Source organism: Lampetra fluviatilis, chromosome 6 (assembly GCF_964198595.1).
Source record: "Lampetra fluviatilis chromosome 6, kcLamFluv1.1, whole genome shotgun sequence".
Lineage (NCBI taxonomy): Eukaryota > Metazoa > Chordata > Hyperoartia > Petromyzontiformes > Petromyzontidae > Lampetra > Lampetra fluviatilis.
In genome coordinates this window covers 1,870,921-1,894,267 of record NC_136280.1, presented here as the reverse complement: position 1 = coordinate 1,894,267, position 23,347 = coordinate 1,870,921, and the positions used below count along the sequence as shown (strand labels likewise).

At 54.2% G+C, this 23,347-nt stretch overlaps 2 protein-coding genes across 4 annotated transcripts; both read right to left on the bottom strand.

Moving 5' to 3' along the window:
- Positions 1-1,789: 1,789 nt before the first annotated feature.
- TFIP11 (tuftelin interacting protein 11) lies at positions 1,790-13,627 on the bottom strand. Of its 3 annotated transcripts, none has more exons than XM_078857448.1 (13): positions 13,382-13,627; positions 11,404-12,076; positions 10,546-10,744; positions 9,920-10,076; positions 9,564-9,691; positions 8,799-8,957; positions 8,065-8,304; positions 7,137-7,445; positions 6,151-6,468; positions 5,192-5,438; positions 4,538-4,680; positions 3,719-3,884; positions 1,791-2,589 (listed from the first exon to the last, which is right to left on the bottom strand). In XM_078857448.1, exons 2-13 carry the CDS (start codon positions 11,598-11,600, stop codon positions 2,210-2,212), a joined length of 2,643 nt encoding a protein of 880 aa, XP_078713574.1. In that variant the 5' UTR covers positions 11,601-12,076; positions 13,382-13,627; the 3' UTR covers positions 1,791-2,209. The 3 variants fall into 3 exon arrangements, with proteins under 3 accessions (XP_078713575.1, XP_078713574.1, XP_078713572.1); XM_078857446.1 differs by having other exon boundaries at positions 13,393-13,627; XM_078857449.1 differs by lacking the exons at positions 11,404-12,076; positions 13,382-13,627 and having other exon boundaries at positions 1,790-2,589; positions 10,550-10,678.
- Positions 13,628-16,102: 2,475 nt separating this feature from the next.
- TMEM248 (transmembrane protein 248) lies at positions 16,103-23,017 on the bottom strand. Its single transcript, XM_078857445.1, has 6 exons — positions 22,683-23,017; positions 20,361-20,670; positions 20,009-20,153; positions 19,631-19,826; positions 18,879-19,025; positions 16,103-18,169 (listed from the first exon to the last, which is right to left on the bottom strand). Exons 1-6 carry the CDS (start codon positions 22,821-22,823, stop codon positions 18,149-18,151), a joined length of 960 nt encoding a protein of 319 aa, XP_078713571.1. The 5' UTR covers positions 22,824-23,017; the 3' UTR covers positions 16,103-18,148.
- Positions 23,018-23,347: the final 330 nt, after the last annotated feature.

Below are 23,347 nucleotides of genomic sequence, written 5' to 3'. Positions count from 1 at the left end.
TGGCATCAGTCTGGGTTACAGTCCTTCGTTATCCCCATCGGGCCGAGTGAAATATGCCCGGATGTTGAGGTTCGTATTTAAGGAATGAGTTTCTCTCTATTCCCCAACAGCTCGCCTCTTGCGAAGCTCACCATGCGCGCCCGCTCACCATCCTCGACACCCCCTTCTCTCCCCGCTCCTGTTACACACCTCACCACCCCTTAATTGTAGCAACCTTCACTCTTCCCGCCCCGTCTCCCCTCTAGATTGAAAATTCATTTCTATAGAACTGCTTTTTGTGCTTCAGTTTGTCCTTCCCCCACAACCTCCGGGAAGCACGGTTGGCTACGTACGGTGCGAAAGAAGTTCGACACACATGCATCCATCTCTCTTTCCGAATCCTCACCATCCCTTCTCACCGCCCACTACCTCCCCCGGTATCACCGCACACACACGTGTGACGTGACAGTTCAATCCCCATTGAAATTAGGCGATGGTTGGGCAGTAGAACAAAATGTAGACTAATCCCCATCTGTTACATCTGTATGGGATTAGTGTTGCCCCCTCGCAGGCATGGTTGAAAACATCTTCATATATTGAGGACTGCAGAGCTTGGCAAATTGAATGACGCCACCGGCTCAGCACCTGGCCGCTGCTTTCCCGCTCGTCCTTGGGTTCCTCCACGCGCACGCCAGTCACTTTCTCTCTCTCGCTTCCGACAGCGAGCAGTTACAAGTTGAAATAATAATAATGATTACTACGTGACACTCAAAAGGTGACCGAGGTCAGCTTTATTGCGATACAAAAATACTTGACACGCGTGTTCGTGGCCACAGACGCGAGAGACCCGTGTCTCAGTGGACGCACCACCCATTCACAGCAGCACACATTTAGACGCACGCACAACCCATTCAGACATACACACCACCCATTCACAAAGATCCCCCGTATAGCCTCAAAAGACTTTTGGGTCAAGTGCTGTTAGCAAGCACCTATGAAGGCCGGCACGGCACACGGGGGTGTGGGTGACCAACACCACTGCCGGGCCACCTTCGCTTCCCGAGCAGCGATGTTTACACGTCTCACCAGGTACTTATTTTTTTAGGTGGAGTCGACTTAGGGAAAGGCTTGGTTCAGATAATCGTCACTGGTGTTGGCCGTGAGCGGGAATCGAACTCGGGTGGCCGAGTTTGTAGTGCGGGGCACTAACCACTACACTACCACTCCCCACTCACATACAAAGGCAGTCACACGCCACCCATTCATTCATTCATTCACACACGCATGCTGACGCACGCACACAACTCAACTTGAGCCCAACAGCGGTTTAACCATTTGTCGACGCTTCCACCGGTAATGGCAATGTTACGGAGCAGTGGCGAGGAAACACATACACACAACTGTCGATTAATAATTTACAAAATCAACCGAACGCACACGCGGTGCTAGAAGCAGGCCGCCAGGGCAATGCGAACGCACACGTCTGGCGTGCTCGTTGCAACCCCATCACCTCGCCCTGTGGAAACACGCGCGCATACACGCATACACGCACACCGCATACACGCACACCGCATACACGCACACCGCATACACGCACACCGCATACACGCACACCGCATACACGCACACCGCATACACGCACACCGCATACACGCACACCGCATACACGCACACCGCATACACGCACACCGCATACACGCACACCGCATACACGCACACCGCATACACGCACACCGCATACACGCACACCGCATACACGCACACCGCATACACGCACACCGCATACACGCACACCGCATACACGCACACCGCATACACGCACACCGCATACACGCACACCGCATACACGCACACCGCATACACGCACACCGCATACACGCACACCGCATACACGCACACCGCATACACGCATACACGCACACCGCATACACGCACACCGCATACACGCACCGGAGCAAAAGCCCGCCCCCGCCCCCGTCAGCATACGCACTTCTACGCTCTCGCTGCAACATCCCGCGGTTGGAACATCTCGGTGAAGTCACCCGGCGGCGCTGCTCGTCCTCTCTCCTCCTCTCGTCTCTCCTGCCGCTCGCCCTCTCGTCATCCCGGCTGCGGCGTTCCCTTCCTCTCGCTCTCTCCGCCGTCTCCTGCCCCATCATCACCCCCCTCTCGCCATCTCTCTCACCCTCTCCGCCGTTCCCCCGACGGCTCGCTCGCTCGCTCCCCTCCGTCACTTGGCGCTGTCGACAAGGCTCTGTAGCGACGTGGGCACCCACGTCTTCTCTCCCTGCACGAAGACGACGCCGCGGTCGATGTACGCCACCTGGCGCCCAAACGTGTACAGCTGCTTGCCCTCGTGGCGCCGGCCCAGCAGCGGCATGAACACGATGTTGTTCTCCTCGGCTCGCGCCTGCACCAGCTCCTTGAAGCTCAGCGGCACCGGCTGCGCGACGCCCACGGCGGGGCCCGGTGGGCCCGTGGGGCCCGGGTGGACCGCCGAGGTCGGAGGGGGAGCGGGGCCCCCGTCGGGCTGGAAGTCTCGCCGGCGCTCGGTCTGGGTGAGGTAGGCGATGTGCTCGCGTGCGCCGGGCTGCGTGAAGCCCACGGGTCCTGGGGTGGGCGAGACACAGGGGGCGGGTGGGGGAGAGAGGATGGGAGCGGCGGTGATGCGGTCGTTAATGCCGTGAGCCTGCGGGGACATGCGACCGCGTCAGACAACATCCGCGCCTCCGATTAGCACGGTTGGCTATGTACAGTGCGAGAGAAGTTCAACGTACATCGTTGTGATGTGAAAAGAAAAACAATACATTTGTCAACAGTACCGTGGCCTTAAAAAGTCAGCAATAGGCGATGTTATGTTTTGGGCAATGGCTCTTCTTCACAGCGCATAGACAGGCCAGAGCGGTGGAGTGTAATATGCGCTCGTGCACTAGTACCAACGCCGTCCCGCCAAACATTCACCAAATAATGTGATATGCAGCAGCACCTAGAGCATACCCATGGTAACTATCAACAGTATAACATTCACCATCACCCACACGTATACAGTCACCGATGGTATACTCTTCATCATCACCATGACCATACCCACCACCAAAGATCCCCTGTATATATTCTGAATAGACAGTTGGGGCAAGTACTCTTAGCCAGCACCTATGAAGGTCGGCACGGCACGCCAGGGGGTGCGTGCCTAACATCATGCCCGGCCGCCTTTGTCTCCCCAGTGGCGATGCTTACATACCACACCAGGTACTCATTTTAGGTTGAGTCGACCTCGGGCAGTCCCAGGACCCATTCAGATTATCGTCACTGTTGTTGGCAGTGAACGGGAATCGTCACTCGGGTCACCGGGTCCAGAGCACAGCGTGCGAGCTAACCGCTACACTACCACTCCACCCTTCATACCACCATCACCATCATACACACACACCAGCCCAAAAGTCCCACTGCTGCACAGCTACAATTCCTTGGATACAAGGGTCACCAGAAGTTCGCAGGGGAGCCAAAGGAATTCTGGTTGGAATAAAGGAGCAAGAGAGGACGCTGGAGAGGGCAGACGGTCACGGAGAGTCACCCTGAGCCAAAAGGAGCCACAGAAAGCAATGGGAAGACACGGGGAGTTATGGAGAGGCACGAGGAGTCACAGAGCCACAGGAAGCCATTTGTGGGGGGTCGTGGGGAGCGCGAGGGGTAGCGACGGGGGTGCCACGGGGAGCGAGGCATCACGAGGGGCGATTACCGTGCGGCATGGACACGGCGCGATTCATGATGTCCAGCGCCTCGCTGAACTTCTCCTTGACGGTGACGTGCGCTAGCAGCTGCTCCGAGAAGAGCGACTTCCAGCCCTGGTACCACTTGATGATCTCCTCGTAGTTGGGGTTGTTGCTGAGCCACGCGCACAGCACCTGCGTGCGACGACGCACATAGGCAGTGTACGTTCAGTACGTTGAACTTCTTTGGCACCGAGTGAACATGGGGGGGGCCTTAGCCTGAGGCCAGTAAGGGGCCCGATGCATAATCGCAAATTGAGAAGTGCGAGTAATGTTTCAAAATTGGTCAATTTGGAACGTGGAGTCGGGCACACAATGGCCTGCTCTTGAGAATTACACTGTGAAGCAGGTGGCATGGAGTATTATTATGATTATTATCACACCTCCAGTATAATCAGGGTAGCCGCTAAATTCGAACACCAAACCTCTGCAACAAAACTTAAAACTATAAACTATTTATATTTTACCAGGTCAGGCCCACTGAGCTATACGGCTCTTTTTCAGAAGCAACCTGCCCAAGAATAATAGCTCAACGAAGTGGCTTATCACGTGGAAATGTATCACAGCCAAATTCTCTAAACGCACGTTGATTCTATATGTGGATATGTGGAGGGGAAAACCTGGAGGACCCGGAGAAAACTCCACGTGACCACAGGGAGAACACGCAAACCACATATACTACAGCAGGCATCAGGGTCAAACCCACGACCTCCTTTATACCAGGCCAGGTAGTTAACATCTCGCCACCGTAGCGGCCGGCCCACAGTACGACGAGGTGGTGGTTTCACCTGAAGCCACTTGGCAAAGAAATGTTTGTCGAGCAGCGTGACGAGGCTGGCGGGAGACAGCATCCCTTCCCAGTCGATCACCCAGCGGAAGGGGTCCAGGTGCTGCTGGTGAGGGTTGATCACGAAGTCCGAGAGACACATGCCTGGGAGGGCGGCAGACACGGCGCCGGTCGTGAGATGTTTAGTTGTACCCGACTCGCCGCGCTCCTCACCATCGCCACAATGGCGCACCGTCTATCCACTGCTGGATGAAGGCCTCCCTAAGTCGATGTCACTCCTTAAGGTCACGCAATGCCAATATTCCAACGTGTGACTTAAAGAGATCACTGACATTGTGCAGATGGCCATACATTCGGGAGAGTTGATTGTCAAAGAAGCTTCACTGGCGTGTCCATGTCGGTCACAGTTAAGAGACTGATAATGATGACAATGGTGATGGTGATGATGATGGACTGATCATCCCCTGAGGAAACTATGCATAGCACGCATCACAGTGGACATTAAAGATCCCGTGACATTTTTCGAAAAACAACAGACCACGTCAACTGGCGGAAGGGGGGAGGGCCTTAGGCTGGACAGCTGCAGGGCAATAGAACGAGATGAGATGGAGGTATTTCAGGACCCCATGAATACAAACCCTTCTCCTTAGCTCACCGAGCTTGGGCAGGATGTGCTTGAGCATGAAGGCCTCCCAGCTGCCCGGGGAGAACACCTCCTTCCACGGCCGCAGGATGAGTTTGGCGGAAGGGTCGCTGGGATGCCAACGCTGCAGGGCGCTGCCCAGCTTGCTCCGGATGGGCGAGTAGAGCGGCTCTAGCCGAGCGCCGCCCATCAGGGGCAGCCACGGGTGGATCCACGCGTGGATGGGCACCGTGTCTGTCAGCGGGTTCCAGTTTTCCACCTGCGCACAACAACGCGGCGCTTATTTCAGCGCGCAACATTCCCACCCTGCGATGTTCTGGAATTGCCGCCACTGCCGACGGTGTTGGGCTGTAACTTGACGCGCATATACGGGTCACTATGGATCTCTGTGTACCTCCGATTAGCACGGTTGGCTACGTAGGGTGCGAAAGACGTTGAACACACATACATACAGTGTAACTCTATGGATCTCTATATAACTCTATGGATCTCTGCGCAACTCTATGTAACTGTCGTCAATGCCGATGGTCTTGGGCTGTGGTCGTCCTTGTGAAAGAGCTGCTCAGCTCAGTGGGGCCTTCGCAGGTGAACAAATAATACACGGCGTGCAGCACGTGATGAGCAACGAGGGATGTGCAGTACAGTAAAAACAAAACTAGAAACAGTGTGCCGCTCTCGGGTCCTGCACAGGTGCTGTCGAGAGTGTGGGTGAGAGCATGAGGGCGAGCAGTACGGTTATAGGTTAAGGTGAGTGTAAGGGTTAAGATTTGGATAAGAGTTGGGGGTTTAGATTGAAGTGAAGATTCATGCGAAAGGTTATAGTGAGGGTGATGAGTCAAGTGAGGAATCGGGTGAACGTAATGCCGAGGATAAATTGCAAAGGGACGACTGTGCCTCGAACAAAAATAACTTTCACCGAAAAACGAAAAAGCGGCGGCAGTAAAATCCGAGCGAACGAGCGAGATGCGAACCTCGCGCTGAAGTTTGGGGAAGATAAGCTGCTCCAGGACGTTGTTGAGAATCCAAGGCGGCAGGAACTCCATCCAGTGCTCCACCATATCCACCATGGGCTCGCAGGCACGCGGCTGCCACCGAACCACGGCGGAACGCACGCACGGCATCCACGTGTCCCACATGAGGCGGTGGTAGGGGTCCATGTTGGTGCCTCCACCGCCGCCGCTGCTGTTGGCGAGCGGGCCCAGCTGTGGGTGCACGGTCTGCAGCACGTTCTGGCTCTCCTCCAGGATGGCCTTCCACTCGCGCGCCACGTCCAGGCCGAACGACGGGTCCTAGGCGGAAATTCAGGGGTGCGGGGACGAGGGGGTCAAAGGTGAAAATCGCGGCGACTCAATTTGGCGAATTGTCGTCGTGATTCAAGTCAAGAAAGTGCTTCAGTGTTTGTTCAATGGTGTTGTGAATGTGGAACCCCGAGTGCCTGCAGGGTTTATGTTAATTACATGCAAGATACTCAAAATCTAATTAAATGACTCGGGCACTTCAAATGATGCGTGTGATATGAAGGCAAGAATGAATTTTAACTGGTGAATAGATGCATCTTTACACACCTACCATACGCAGAGCATGACCGTTAGAAACTATGTTAATCGAAGAATGAAGCAATGCATCATTACAAGCTACCTCACGCATTCCCACAGCACCCTTACTAATCCAGGCACAGCCAAATAACTATAAAACTCTTTATCTTATCAGGTTAGGCCCACTGAACTATATAGCTCTTTTTAAGAAACAACCTGGCCACAAATGATAGCTCAATTATGTGGCTAATTTGGAGGGGAAAAAAATGGAGAACCCGGAGAAAAACGCCACCACAGGGAGAGACACGCAAACTCCAAATATACAGGCGTCAGGGTCGGAATAAAACCCAGGACCTCCCGCATACTTGGCAAGGGAGTTAACATCTTGCCAGCGCAGCACCGATGCACCCCCCCCTTGGCACCTTGAGGGGGTCCCACCCGGCAAAGCTCTGCTTGAGGAGTGGCTGCACGGTGAGCACGGCGAGCGTGGCGAGGTCGAAGGCGCGGTATTCCTCGTAGAATTCGCTCTGCAGCGAGCGGAAGACCCGGGCCGCGTCGGCGAGGCCGAGCGGCGGCTCCCCCTCCCCCGGCGGCACGTCCCCCTCGAGCGAGCGGGCGCGGCGCTCGCAGGACTCGGCCACGGCCAGCACGCGGCCCAGCCGCTCCACGGCGCGGTCCTCCTGCTCCAGCAGCGCCTCCAGCCGCTGGGCTTCGTGCTGCAGAGCCACCACCTGAGGTCGGACGCAGGTGGTGAAACGGGGCCGCCCGCGCACTCTAAAAGGGTCGAGGGGTTTCTGGTGGAAATCCTCCAGCGTAAATAAATTCTGGTTCTGACGAACGCCGGAGGTCTACGCTCGTGCCCACACTACCACGGGGCTCTCTGCTTTTTTCCATGTTCACCAGCTGTCCCCCCGTTTGAACGCAAGATGGTTCGTTATGCTCCGATAATCGCCGAGCGCTTTCCAAATGACGCCGAGAGCGTTGCATTTTTAATCAAGCTTGGTTCTTTCTGTGTGCGCGCGTGAATGAGTGCGTTCCGGCGACGTGCAAGTCGGACTTCAATTAAAACGGGGATCTTGTGTACACGTACGCGTGTGCCCCACTTTGACAGGGAGGCACCGATTCAACCTGCGCGAACTTGAAGCAGATGGCCTGATTCAAATTACAATGAAGACTTTGTTTGGGCGTACGCGTGTCCCACACGAGGTAGAGAGAAAGAGCAATCAGCACGGTTGGCTACGTACGGTACGAAAGAAGTTCCACATACGTACATCCTCAAGTCAGAGTAGGGATATCTCTGTGTGTGGTGTGGGACACTGGACCCGCGCAAGCGTGCAACGACCCCATCACCTGGTTCTTCTCGTGGCGCAGCCGACGGTCGGTCTGCACAATGTCCTGTTCCGTGAGCTCCACCAGCAGCTGGAGGTTGTGCTCCAGCTCTGGCAGGGCGAACCCCTTGCGCTTGCTCTCGCTCGGCGCCGCGGCTTCTCCCTCCGCGGCCTCGGCCTCGTCTGACGGAACGCTGTGGCGCTGGCTCATCTGATCGTAGCTGTAGTAAACCTTCTGGCTCTTGCCAGTCAGGTCGATTACCTGCAGGGGGAAACAGACTAAGGTGTTCCGCGAATTCTTACTCGCTCTCTCGTTCTCTATTTTTTGTATTTTACTATTAATATTTTACCAGCTTTGGCCCACTGAGCTATATAGCTCTTTTTTAGAAGTAACCTGGCCACAAATGATAATCAATGAAGTGGCTTATCACGTCAAAATGTATAGCAGCCAAATGCGCATGTTGATTCTGAATGTGGAGGGAGGAGAAAAATCTGCACGACCACGGGGAGAGACATGCAAACTCAAAATATAGAGCAGCAGGCGTCAGGGTCGGGATCGAACCCACGACCTCCTGTAGACCAGGCGAGGTAGTTAACATCTCGCCACCGTGGCGCCAACGACGCCCCTCAAATGAGTGGCTGGAGAGGTTCACGGCGGCCATGTCAGGCACACGAAGGGCAGCACCGCTGAAATTCTGGATTCGAGTCTGGGTTGTCCCAGCAAAGGGAGGTGCTGCGAGCGAGAGAGAACCCCACCTTGACTTGGCTGAGCTGTGAGGGCGGCGCCACCTTGCGGCCCAGCCCCTTAGCCTTGAGCTCCTCCACGGTGCGGTAGGTGTACCGTGGACCCTTCTTGGTGGCGCCGGCTCCGGTGCCGGGCTCCTTCCGCCACTGGCTCAGCTGCTGCTTGAACTCCTATTAGGGGTGCGGGGGGGTCACCACGTGAGGATGCAGACTAGGCGTGCGACGGCGTGATGATGCACCGCACGTAGCCAACCGTGTTTATTGGAGGGCGGGGGAAGGAACAAACTAAACACAAGCAGCAATGATCTCGAGTCAAGATTTCATTCAGAGATAGTTTCTTTTTTTGTCGCATTTCTGTTGTCTTTGCTTACTCAAATATACACCATGGTTAATAAAACAAGGCTTCTAGACTGCTGCACGGCTACGTTGAGGGCAGTAGAGGGCAGTCTAGCACTGCACTCTGCTTCCCACAACAACAGAGGGCAGTGCAGCACTGCACTGCTATGCACAAACATCGATACTCCCTGAATTCATCGACGCACGCCGACTGGCCTGGAGAAGTATGGTCAAATCACCATCACGAGTCACGGCACACGGAGGCCCCCATCCAGCAGTGGGATGCGTGTTCCATTTGTCTAAGCCTAAATCTACTATCACGCAACCCCACAAGAAACGTTTCAAAATGCAATGCCGGCTGACGTCTCGTCGTGTACAAAATTGCACTGCGTCGAGTTATTTTCGCTTAGACGGGCAAACGTGACGTCAGGCGAGTCCCACCTCCTCTTCCTCCTCGTCGGACTTGGGAGCCGGGAAATCACGGAGTGACTGTTTTGTTCGCTCGGGACCGTGCGCTCCGATCGCTCCTCGGCCCTTGCGGACCTTGGCTTCCACCGGCAAGACGATGCCTGCGCAAGCACGCGACACACACACACGGAGCAACCACGCCAGCGTGATGCGGCTGACGATGCCGACGATGACGTCAAAAAGCACAGCCTCCCGTCCAGCGGCACACGTGGGAATTAAGAAGCGAGAGGTTTTCTACATGCGCGTTATCGGATTAGTCGAGAAATCAAACTGATAATCAGTATTCAATTGACTTCAATAATCAGATATCCGGGCTCTGGCAATCTCACCCTGCGCGTTCTTGCCCAGTCCCAGGCCGGGGACGTAGCCCATCTTCTGCAGCAGCTTTTGCCCAATGCCCTTCGTGTGTCGCTCCCAGCTGCCGAAGCCCTTCTCGGGGGGCAGTCCGGCCACGGTACGGGAAGGCCTGATGCCCCCCTTCTGGGACTGAACACACGCACGTGCACACACACAGCGAAGACTTGGAACGTGTTTACGCGTGCACGCTCACACCACTCACCCCGTAGGCCGGGGTTTCCATAAAAAACGCAGCTCCACAGCACCAACCAAGGAATGTCGTTTGGCTTTAACCAATTTACTCGTGTTCAAACGCAAATTTCTATCTTTGCACACTTCACTTGCCTGATGATTGGTAAACAGGTAAGAGCATTACCGAATTAAATTGATAGGAATCAAAGTGTAGCGGTGGCGCAATGGTAAACACACGGACATGATGAAGCCGGCGACCCGAGTTCGATTCCCGGCCACGGTCAACGCCAACTGCAATTTTGCCAACTCAAACTTTTTTATTTTCCCGTGAGCTCGTCGCTTCCGACGGTCCCGCACCGTCTTGCGCGTCCACGCGGGACCCGTCGGTGCGATTGTGCGCGCGTGTTCGCGTGTTGCGTCGCCAGACCTGCCTGGCGCCGCGCCCACCCTTCGCCCTCTGCAGCGCCTCGTTCCAGGGCCCCAGACGGGCGCCGTCCTCCTCGCCGCCGGAGCCCTTGCCCGAGGCCGCCTCCTCGTCCTCGTCCTCAGCCTCCTCTTCCTCGGCGGCGGGCCGCTTCACGCCGCCGCTCACGAAGCTCACGGGGGCCGTGAAGTCGCGGTTCTTGCTTTAGAGACCGATGCACAAAAAAAACGGTGTAAAAACGTGCCGGCAAATCAGGCTGGGCTGTTATTACAGGAAGCTCATTGGGACGATCAGAGTAACGGGAGTAAAAAATGTAATAACACCCGTGTCTTTTGTGACTACGTCACTTGTCGCAAGCAGGCAGGGCGAGGGTTGGGGCACGCAGCCCTGAGGAAATGTTTCTCTTTCTTGAGATAATACGCTGCCGGATGATGGTCTCCCCATGACGTGTCGGTCATGTGGGTTCTTTCACCATACTTCACCACACTGAAGTGAAATTAATTCTCACACGTGTACAATTTAAGGTGTGCACCATCTGTGAGAAGCGATTTTAAACGATTGATGCATGGTTACAAATATACAGCATGATACCAATCCCATTTCCCCACAGTTGACACTGGTGGTGTCAATGATTATTTCAAGTCACATGTTACTGTGGTCATTACGATGATAATGATAAGATATAAATGTGTTAAGGATGATGATTAAGGTGAATAAGATGCTGCATGGCTACCTCACAGTGCACGTTGTACACACAGCCACTGCATCCCCATATAATCTCGAAGACTCCCACCGAGACCCTTGTTGAGGTCTCCACGGGTCCCTATGCCATCACCCCCCCTCTCCCCCCCATCGTCGCACCTCCTCCCGCCCGAGAATCCGGGCCTCTCATCGTCATCGTCGTCGTCCTCAGCCCAGACCCCGTACACGGCCTCCTCCTTGCTCTGGCGGTGGCGCACGCGCTCGGGGTTGAACTCGTTCTCCAGGTCCCAGTCGGTCACCTCGAAACGCTCCACGTTCACGTCCTCGTCGCGCCCGTACAAGTGCGACATCGACATGGTGGCGCTGGTGGTGAGATCGCACCTGGGATGCGAGGGGTGGCAGGATGGAAATGGGTCCCCGGGAGGTGGGTTCTAGGAGGAATGCGCGTTTCAGGAATCGAGACAGGTCCCGCAACAGGTAGCTTCCAGGAGATGCAGGTTCTAAGGTGACAGATACCAGCAGGAACGGATGCCAAGAAAGGATCTGACCAGAGACGGGTCACACTAGGCACGGACACCTAAAGAAAGAGAAACCAAGTCTCAAGAGAAACGGGACCCACTAAAGGGCCGATCACCAGAAAGTCGATGGTCGGGATAAAAAGACCAGACCAAGGAATGGTGTCCTAGTACAGACGACTCCTTGAATTAATGGGTCCCAGACTGGAGGTCTCAGGAGAAGCCGGGTGTCCTCAACAGTGAGGTTTGAGGAGACCCCAGGTGAGATCCTGGCGTGGTCTCCCACTTGGCGCAGCGGCGAGCAGCCCGACCGACCCCTGCTCGCTCAGACACACGGAGAGACAAGGCGCGTGTGGTTAAAACGGGCGAAGAGATTTGCAAGACTACGGACAAAGTGACAGCATCCTCGTGAGCCGTGGTCTGATCCAATTATGAACTTAGGCCTTTCCGACGCGACCACCACCACCCCCTCGTGGAGCTGCGATGCCACAAATGCATTTGAATGGTGAAGTTTGTGATTAAAACTTTACGTGGTGGGGCAAGCCCGTGGTCCCAGCGTTGGGATTGGTGTTGCAAGGGTTGGTGACTCACGTAGAGATTTGCGAAACCTCCTGACCAACCCGATGGCCTGTGAGGTGGCCGTCACATTGAATACATATTCTGATTCCCATATAAAAGTTAAGGGCGCAGCCCCGCAATTAATTGCTGGCTTATGCCACTGCTGGTGGAAATGGACTCCTGTATTGTACCGTATGAACTTCTTTCGCACCGTACGTAGCCAAACGTGCTAATCGGATGTGCGGGGAAGCGCCACACAGCCCCCTATAGGGGGTAGCTTGGCCTACTCTTGCACACTGGGCAGACGTCTTCCGTAGAGGTGGGAGAATCCACGCTTTACCCCACCTTCTAAATTACTTACAACTAAACTACTTTCATTTTACCAGGTAAGGCCCCACTGAGATATACAGCTTTTCTTCAGAAGCGACACTGGCCATACACAAATGATAGCATCTCAACTTAGTGGCCTATCATCATCATCGTCACCACGTGGACATTTATAGCAGCAGAAGTCAAACAAATGCAACCTATAGCAGCAGCAAGTGGGGTGCGTGGTGAGTTTTTACTCTTCACAGGAAGGGAAACACGAATTAGGGTATTTAAATAAACCAAATTAGAAAAGGTCATTCATTCAGCCGCTTCTGGCTTGAATACGTTAGGTCATCATTGGAACCTCATTTGCCAGTAGCAAAATATGACAATTGTTTTTTTACCCTTTTATCTGGCAACAAAACTGACTGCAGGTATTGTGGTCAATGCAAACATGACTCCTTGTAAAAAAAAGTGTCAGTTTTGTTGCCAGATAAAAGGGTAAAAAAAAACAATTATCATACATTAGGTTCATGTTTAAAGACTTTCCCGTGGCGTGCCAGACCCCGCGACGCCTCAAGTACGGAGAAACCTTGGAATCCTGCATACGTAGAGCCTCGGTAATGAACAAAGTCAAACAAATCATCGCTTCACACGATCGCAGCGAGCATGAGCAGCAGCGAGCCTAGGCCTCATGGACACGACGTCCATCACGGCGAGAGTCGTCGCGCTCGGCACTGGAGGGGTCCCCTCACCTCCCACTCACCTCGGCGGCGTCTTAACTCGCGGCGTTAACCTCGGGGGGGGGGGGGGGGTAACCTCGGGGGCTAAGACGACACCAGCGCCAGCAGCGTGGACATCGTCAACGTCGCCAGTTGAACGCCGCGCACCGCGAGCGAGGGCGGCGACGCGGCGTGAGGTCTTTTTTTTATTTTTTGTCGTCGAGCGTCTGAGCTGAGATCAGCCGTGAAGCAGTGCGGCGGCCATCTTACGTAGGGGGCAGGGAGGGCAGTCTACACCCCACACGTAAGATGCCCCCCCCCCACGCAAGATGGCCTCGCCTCCCCTCCCACGTAAGATGGCCTCGCCTCCCCTCCCACGTAAGATGGCCTCGCCTCCCATCCCACGTAAGCTTGCCTCGCTCCCCCCACGTAAGATGGCCACGCCCCCCCCCCACGTAAGATGGCCTCGCCCCCCCTCCCACGTAAGATGGCCTCGCCCCCCCTCCCACGCAAGATGGCCTCGCCTCCCCTCCCACGTAAGCTTGCCTCGCTCCCCCCACGTAAGATGGCCTCGCCCCCACGTAAGATGGCCTCGCCTCCCCTCCCACGTAAGCTTGCCTCGCTCCCCCCACGTAAGATGGCCTCGCCCCCCTGAATTGTAGTAGTGACGTAGTCAAAGGCGCGACCAAGTCGCCGCAGCCGTTCGCTCTCTGCAAGCGAACCGGGGGGGGAGGGGGACGACTTCCCCTACTCAATATGGCCGCCGATTGCCCACGACGTCCCGCATCAACGTCGGGGTCTCTTTCTGGCCACGTGCCCTCTGCTCATAACGGAGTTGACAGTCGGCGATTGCGTTAGTTGATAACTTTCGTCGATAACTTCCTAAAACGTCGCTACACGCAGGCGTTGTGCGGCTACATTAAACCCCATAGCTGTCAACCCCTTATCACAGACCGACTTCGGCCTTATTGGTCACCCCGTGCCCTTGATAAATCTCGACGTTCATCCGACAAAGTATCATCACACAAGTCCGAAAGGGGGAAAGACGTAAACACACAATTGTGTCCAATCGCCCAGTGAAGCTGCTCGTTGTTGTTGTAATGACCAGCGTAAACTCGATTTGCAAATGTTGTGCGGTTTACTCTCCAACACATCGCGTGTGCTGAACTAGTAACTGGCACGTTTTTGTTGATGTGATTAGGGGCCGTCCATAAATGACGTCACGCGATTTTGGACGATTTTTTTTACCCCCCCCTCGTCACACGGCGTCAGCAAAAGTCAGACCCCCCCTCAAATATGACGTCACAAAGCTCTGCCCCTCCCCCCAAAACAATATTTCCATTTTGAAAATAAAACATGTTTCAAGTCGCTTTAAACTATTGTCATTGCAGTGCGTATTTAATGTGGCGATGCACTCTGATGTTGTAGGAGAAAACATTAAAAATTATATTTAATAAAGTAGAACGTGTTGTCTATATTTATTTAAAGTTGCGCATTTTGATGTGACGTCACATTTCTCACCCCCCCCCCTCGTCACACATCGTCAGAAATGTCTGACTCCTCCCCCCCCTAGGTGCGTGACGTCATTTATGGACGGCCACTTACCTTACCAATCCACTATCAGGATGCGGGGGGTTAAAGACACATTTATATGCGATCTAACCCCAAAAAAACCTCTATTATGGAATCGCTTGTCATCGGTGACGTTTCGGCCAATGGGGCAAGTGCTGCTAGCGAGCACCGATGGAAGCCGGCACGACACAACGAGGAGAGGGAGGCAATACCACGTCCCCAGCCGCCTTTGTCTCTCCAGTGCTGATGTTATCACACCGCACCAGGAACCCATTTGAAGTCGACCTAAAATGAGGCCCGGAACCGGTTCAGATATTCATCACCGATGCGGAAATTTAACTCGGGTCACAGGGTTCATGGCTCAGTGTGCTAACCATTGTGCCACCGCTCCCCACGACACACACACACAGACGGAAAGAAAAAACACGAGGGGACTTGACCGTAAACCCATTTATTGCAGAAATTACGAGGCATTGGTTTCCCCGGCCGACCCCGAAATAAAACCGACTCTAGCCTAAAGATTGTAGTGCAAAAACACACGGAGCACTTCAAAGTCACATCCAGCTATAACTTAACCTGTACCTAAAGTGTCGATTCAAGTTTCATAACAGCTAGTCCATGGCAGCAAGGCACCGCTACTCTATGAATTAGCCACGATAAATAAAAAAAATTCTCCACTACGTGAGGCTTTGGTAAATTAGCCTCGATCCGCACGAAATATGATGCGGGGATTCCATCTCTTCCATCTGCATGGGATCGTGTTGTCTACACACCCCCCCCCACTCCCCTAGCACGCGTGCGTTTTCTCCGGGTGCTCTGGTTTGCTCCCAGGTGTATAAATAAGCACACTGAGTTTGCCGAAAACATCTTAACACGTGTGGACTGCAGAGCTTTGGCGATCGGTGACGCCAGCTCACCGCGTGACTGCTGCCGCCCCTCCTGCCCGCCTGCGGTTCCTCCCTCGCCGCATCAGAGTCGTTCTCTCCCCCTCTCTCTCTTCCAGAGCGAGCGACTTGCCGTGCCCGCGTTACAAGTCGACGTGAGTATAATGACTCAAGTGCCACTCTTACTCCCATTGCACATTTACAAGTCACGGCTCTAAACATTCCAATTTCATCTTCTTGGTTCTTTCGGTAAAGTCACGTAGAATGGAAATAATAAAAATAAAACATAATAAAATAATTTTATTATGCTTATTTTTATTACTTTATTATTTCCATTCTACGTGACTTTACCGAAAGAACCAAGAAGATGAATCTTTGCAGTCACGAAACCTTTAAATCGAAATTCCAGTTTGGGCTCGGGTTGATGCCCGTTACGGACTGGGGTTGAGAATCGCCATTCGTGAGGTCCAATAAGGCTGGAGACCGAACTGTATATATATATTTTTTTTGTTGGGGGGGGGGGGTGAAGTTAAATATCCAGCTGTCATTGTCATTTATTTAAGTTAAGGGCATAACTGAGCGAAGATAAAATAAAGGCATTTCACATCCAACATTCATTTAATTTAGTGAACTTTTTTTTTTACACTTTAAGTAAAACCATGCCCTCGCACGTGACCTTGCGACAGACTCAGGGCCCTTGCATCACGCCAGCAGCGGCGCTAACGAGCTCATGTCGTCAACATCACTAGCAGGCAAGCTACGATGCCCGCATTCATAAATGAAACAGATTCCGACACGATGCGTTGGGAATCGAATTGTGCATGTGATAATCTGCTGTTTTAAATTAAATTCAATGCGAACGGGCTATGCTGTGGGTCAATGTTCCCGTACCTGTGGTCCCCGTTTTCACCAACCTGCACCAAGCAGTGTGGTCAAGTATGGCCAAATAACCCCCACGACGGGCATGGCATGGGGAAGCCTCCATCCAGCAGTGGACTGACAATAAGGCCGCACACGTACGTGTCAAACGCTAACGTTATGTTAAGGCTAACGGAGCAAACAAAACGAAACGAGACAGGAAAAGACTAAGAAACAACGCAAATGAGATGGCAATAAACGAGGTAAAATATGAAAATGTAGGATTTCACAGCCAACACTACGATCCATATCTGTTTTTGGGTCGGTTCACGTAGTTTTGTGGCAAAAAAGTATCGTCATTAACCCTCCAGCAAAGATATTATTTCTTATCTGTCAACTCCTTATCAGTGCTTACCTTATGACAGACCAATTCAGACCTTATTGGTCACCACGTGCCCTTACAAATCTCAACGTTCGTCCTATAAAGTCCCATCACAAGGAAGAAACACAAACAAATAGACACATGTTTGTTCTTGCCCGTATTGAAACGGCTGTACGCCGAATGGACCTAAAAACTCAATTTCCCTGTACAAGAATATAGGTAAACCGTATGGGTTGACAGGTATGTTTTTTTTACACCTGCCCAATATATCGATGAAATGCTGAGCAGTAAAGCTTCTCACCGATGCCTTAAAACATTTCGTGGCCAACACACGCCGTTTCGCTCGGGAACTGTTTTGTTGATTGCAAATTCAGTCATGAAAATTCTGAAGCTGTGGTTGGTCAGAATATGATCGGTACGTTGGCCGCGTCTAAAATTACTTCTTGGTAAACGTGACAAGCCTTGTCGGGGTGGTGGAGGTCTACCGACAAGAATTTCGGCATCAACTACATGGCCGAAACCAAAAACAAATAAAATACGGATCACAAAACATATTCTATTCACGAATCAAACCGTTAAACTGAATCGTGAAAACGTATCAAATTACTTTTGGGTGGATGAGGAGGAGGAGGCTGTTTAATCGATACGTGATATCTAACTGCTCGTGTCAACACATAAGTGTGATGCGTATGCAGGCTGAACAAAGACTGAGGCGCGTGGGTAGCATCTCGAAGCATCCAGTAGCATCTTGCCTTGTGTGATGCTATGCCGAGGAGCGCTACACAACCGCTTATTCCTACTTGCACGACGGTAGTTTTGTGTTCAATTGTGTTACGTCCGATATGCATCCGCATGATAAAAAAAACATGTTCCCGAATACATTCATCACGTTATATCCAATTTGCGTTATGAAAACACGCGTTATAGGAGAACAGACTGTATGTAATGTTTTTTACAGCTGATTTTCATCTGAAAACGAGTTTGTAGCCGTGGGTCGCCGTGCGGAGAAATACGCCGATTGCTCACACGAGACGATGGGCTCCCGTCACCTCCCGAGTTGTTACGGCCTGGTGACTTCACCTTCTGCGAACGCCCGTATTTACTTTACTGGCCGGAGAGCGACATCTGCGGGCGATGTAGGGGTGGGGACAAGAGATGCAAATCAAATGAAATAATTGCGTGAGCCGGGTCTGGTGGCGCATTGCCAAGTGCTGGCAGATTCATGTTGAGAACAAAAAGTACCGTGACGGATGAGCAATACACCAACAATAAACAAGTTTTCCTTAGAAAAAAGTAAATGTTTTTTTTTCAAGGTGTGTGACCTACGCTTGGAGAACGGGCAGAGCCGTTATAGAAAACAGCTCGGCAACCACCACCCCACTGCCATCTGCGAGTCGCAAAGCAACATACTGAGCAAATATCAAAGCATGCACAAACGTACGTGACTGGACAAGGCAACGAGGGAGAGTGAGACTCAGAGGCCATTCACTCACCATCCGTCCATCCATCTGCGGATGCGACCGCAGCGAGAGTCGCGAAAGGCGCCGCCAAAGCTAGTTTAAGTCACGATTTAAAGCTTTCGTGACTGCAGGGATTCATCTTCTTGGTTCTTTCGGTAAAGTCACGTAGAATAGAAATAATAAAATAATAAAAATTAAAAAAGAATATTTTTATTATTTCCATTCTATGTGACTTTACCGAAAGATCCAAGAAGATAGTTTAAGTCAGCGTTGTAAATTCTACATTCCGGTGACAGAGACCAGTCCATCCGCTGAGATCGAATCGTTCACACGGGGGGGGGGGGGGGGGCAGGGGGGGAGACGATTGACCTCACCTTGTGGGGGCTGAGCTCGGTGAGGGCTGGCCGGCCTGGCCCGCGGGTGCGGCCTCCCAGGGCGCCGCACACCAGCACCAGCAGCAGGCTGCCGGCCATCGCGGCTGCAGAGTAACTCAGCCGCAATCCGATCTCGGAGCGTCGCTCCTGGGGTGCACAGGCGAGCACAGGCAGCACGAATTATGCTGACCCCCCCCCCCACCTCGCAGACTGGAAGCGTCACCATTCCATTCAGCCATCAGTGCCGTCGACTCCATGGCCCTGTTCAAGTCCAGGCTCAAGAGCTTCTTCTCTTTCTCCCTGCCCACGACTGAATGTTATAAAACATTGACACTGTCTGGAGGGCATCTTGCAACGAGGTTACATTTTATATGGCCGCGTGCATTTTTTTTTGTATAGACCCACGGACTTACATAGAGACCCAAAGCCTCACATAGGGAGCTACAGACTCACGCAGAGACCCATACACCCACCTTGGGACCCCACCGACTTATTACATAGCGACTCAGACTTCAATGCGGAACCGTAGACTCCCTGTTCCTGTTCGAGTTCAGGCTCAAAAGTTTGTCTTCTTTATCTTCTTCTATCTATGACTGGCTGCCCTTTACATTTGTTTCCTGACCGCTCTGAAATCGGTAGGCATCACGTGGCTGGCAGGAGGCCGTACGGTGCGAAGATGCGGGTCCGCATTTGGCTGTAGATCAATCAACCCTGCTCTTTAAGCACCGCGTACACACACACACAGGCCGCACCTGGGAGAGAAGCACGGAGAGTCCCGGCTCTTCCGTGTGGAACACCCTCAGGACGGGCGAACCCCTGCACCCGGCACCGCTCGGCTTCCCGATCTCTCCCGGCCTGCGGGACCAGCCGGGATCCGCCGTCCCCTCGGCTACCGTCGCCTCCAGGCGCCGCAGCTCCTCGTCGACTGGGTCGCAGCTCTCGGGCCTCCTGACGGGACGATGACGATGCACGGCGTCACGTGGACAGCCGTGCAGCGACCGAAGCGACGCAACTGCCCGACGGCTGCGATGACACCCAAGCTGATGCAACGGCCAGAACCAAATTCAGCCAAAACCCCTCGACAACACCGCTACTACCCCCGAGCAAGCGATGATGGCACCCACACTCACGGGGTGTTGGGCAGGACGCCTGAATCCGCCCACACAATCGCGCACGCATTGTAGCTCGCCGCCTGACAGTTGCCACGGAGATGACAGTCGTCAGAGTCCCACGTGGTCGCCAGGGACAAGGTGACGTTGACGGGCCGACTCGGACCTGTGGGGGTGGGGGGGGGGGAGACAGCAGTCGACGCTCCGTCATCGGATAACCACGTCCAGGGCGGCTCAAAAGAGCCGTTTCACCATATTTCACCACGCCGGTCAGTGTGGGTGTCACTCAACACCGACGTTAGCCCCGTTCTGGAATCGAACTCGGGGCGTGCTCATCGGGCCACCATGCTCAACCCCCCACCGCTTAGCTCACCGGCGAGGTGGAGCGCTTGTGACGGCAGCGAGACGCCCAGATGAGAGACGGCGCCCGACCGGCCCCACGCGGACCCCGCCGACGGCGTCAGGGTCACGAGGACACGCACCGACACGAGCAGCCGGGGGGGAAGTGGGGGGGCCGACGAGGAGGGCCCGTCGGCCCCGGGCCCTGGCGCCGTGGGCGGGGCGCGGGCCGGCCTCGCCGGGGCGGGCGGCGACGGCGTGACCTCCCGCGTGTCGTTATCCGACCGCTGCTCCTGTACGCACAGATCCAGCTCGCCCAGGTGCAGCAGGAGGGAGTTCCAGTCCTGGACGCAAGCGGCAACGTCAAGGAGCGTAAGGCATCACGCGGACTCCGGTCATCCTCCAAGCGGCGGCTTTTCGCTGGCCATCGAACAAAGGTGGTCACTGCATCACGCGCCGCTTTCAGATGCGGCCGTCCGGAACACTCTTCATTCTGATATTAGAAAGCCACTGGGAGCTATGCACTTTTAAATCTAGATTGGAAACTAATTTCTTCCTGATGTTTGTGTTTAGTTTGTTGTCATTCGCCCCACACCTCCAATTAGCACGGTCGGCTATGCACAGCGCGATGATGGACGTGGTGGGGGCGGGGGGTCTCCGCCACGTCCTCGCGGGGTCCCTGGGAGGTTATTTTTTTACCAAACCCGATCACGCTGGACCAGTGGTGGGCAACCTGCGACCCGTGGAGTCCCTGGTGGTGACCTGGTCTCGGTGCGTCTCTAGGGTGATGTGTGGGGGTCATGATGAGGGCACAAGCGATGTCCAGCTTGCTTAATATCTAAGTGTTGTACTCGGAGTGAGAGGAATAAGTGTTGGCCTGTGTTGTGCCCAGCGTGAGAAATAAAGGAAGAAGTACCCTCTACACGACGTGTCGCGGAAGCCGCTCATTACACATTTTTGACACTGCTTTGCAGACAACCCACACGCTACTCACACGTGTACACACACCGCCACGTTTACACACATCACACACTGCAGTGTCACGTGTAAAGTACACGCACCGCACACTGACGCGTGTACACACAACACACAGTGACTGACACGTATACACACACCGCACACTGCCATGTTTACACATATCACACACTGTAGTGTCACGTGTAAAGTACACACACCGCACACTGACACGTGTACACACAACACAGTGACTGACACGTGTACATTACAGACACCACACCATATCCGCGATGTGTGCAGCAGTACACAGACACGCGTACACACCACAAAGTGAAACGTGTACACACCAGAAACAGTGACACGTGTACACACACACAGTGACACGTGTACACACACACACAGTGACACGTGTACACACCACAAAGTGACACGTGTACACACGCCACAAACAGTGACACGTGTACACACACTATACACAAACAGTGACACGTGTACACACACTATACACACTGTGACACGTGTACACACATCACACACACACAGTGTCACGTGTACACACACACTGCCACGTGCACACACACACACTGCCACGTGTACACACACAGCGACACGAGTACACACACTACATACAGTGACACGAGTACAGTACACACACTACACTGTACCCGCCACGTTTGCAGCAGTACACACACACTGCCACGTGTACACACACTACACAGTGACACGTGCACACACACACACAGTAACACGTGTACACACACACACTGCCACGTGTACACACACACACAGTGACACGTGCACACACACACACAGTAACACGTGTACACACACACTGCCACGCGCACACACACACTGCCACGTGTACACACACTGCCACGTGTACACACACACACTGCCACGTGTACGCACAACACACACACTGCCACGTGTACACACACTACACAGTGACACGTGCACACACACAGTGACACGTGCACACACACACACTGCCACGTACACACACACTGCCACGTGCACACACACTACACAGTGATACGTGTACACACAGTGACACGCGTACACACAGTGACACGCGTACACACAGTGACACGCGTACACACAGTGACACGCGCACACACAGTGACACGCGCACACACAGTGCCACGCGCACACACAGTGACACGCGCACACACAGTGACACGCGTACACACAGTGACACGTGTACACACACAGCCACACCACCCCACACACCCCGTCCTCACCTGCGCCACGTCGGGGTCCCGCACCGCCACCCTGCGCACGAACTCCCCCACGCAGTGACAAGTGTACACACATCACACAGTGACACGTGTACACACACACAGTGACACGTGTACACACACACACAGTGACACACACACCCCACACACCCCGTCCTCACCTGCGCCACGTCGGGGTCCCGCACAGCCACCCTGCGCACGAACTCCCCCACGCAGAGGCACGCGGCGCCGGCGGCCGCGCAGCACAGCGCGAACACCACCACGGGGGGCGTCACGGGCCCCCCACAACGACGGGGGCCCATTGGTAGGGGGGCTGGTAGGGGTTGGGGTTGGGGGGCCTTGGGCAGGGGGTAAGAGGAGGAGGAGGCCTGATTGTTTAGGTCGGCCCGATCGGGAACCGGACTCCGAACCGCGAGTGGGAATGAAACCTGGACGGGTGGGCCGATCACATCTTCGATGAGCCCCCCCTCCTCTCTCACTCTAGGCCGAAGCGAACACAGAAGGGCCCCCCACCAACCCACTCAAAAAAATCGGGGGTCAAATTTACTCAACCCCCCCCCACGCGCCCCGCGATCAAACCACCTAACTGGTTCCGATGCGAAATCGATAATAATGATGAGAGCAGGGGATCGATAACACCCCGATCGGTTCGGGGTTTGAGCCCCGGGCCGCGGGCTTCCTCCTAGGCGCCCCCCGAGGTTTGCCCAGGCCTCTCCTTAGCCCGGGTAGGCTGCGGTTGTAGCGGAAAGGGGGGCCGGCGGTTGGGGGGGTCTATGGGGGGTCTATAGGGGTCGATTGGGGGTCTATGGGGGTCGATTGGGGGTCT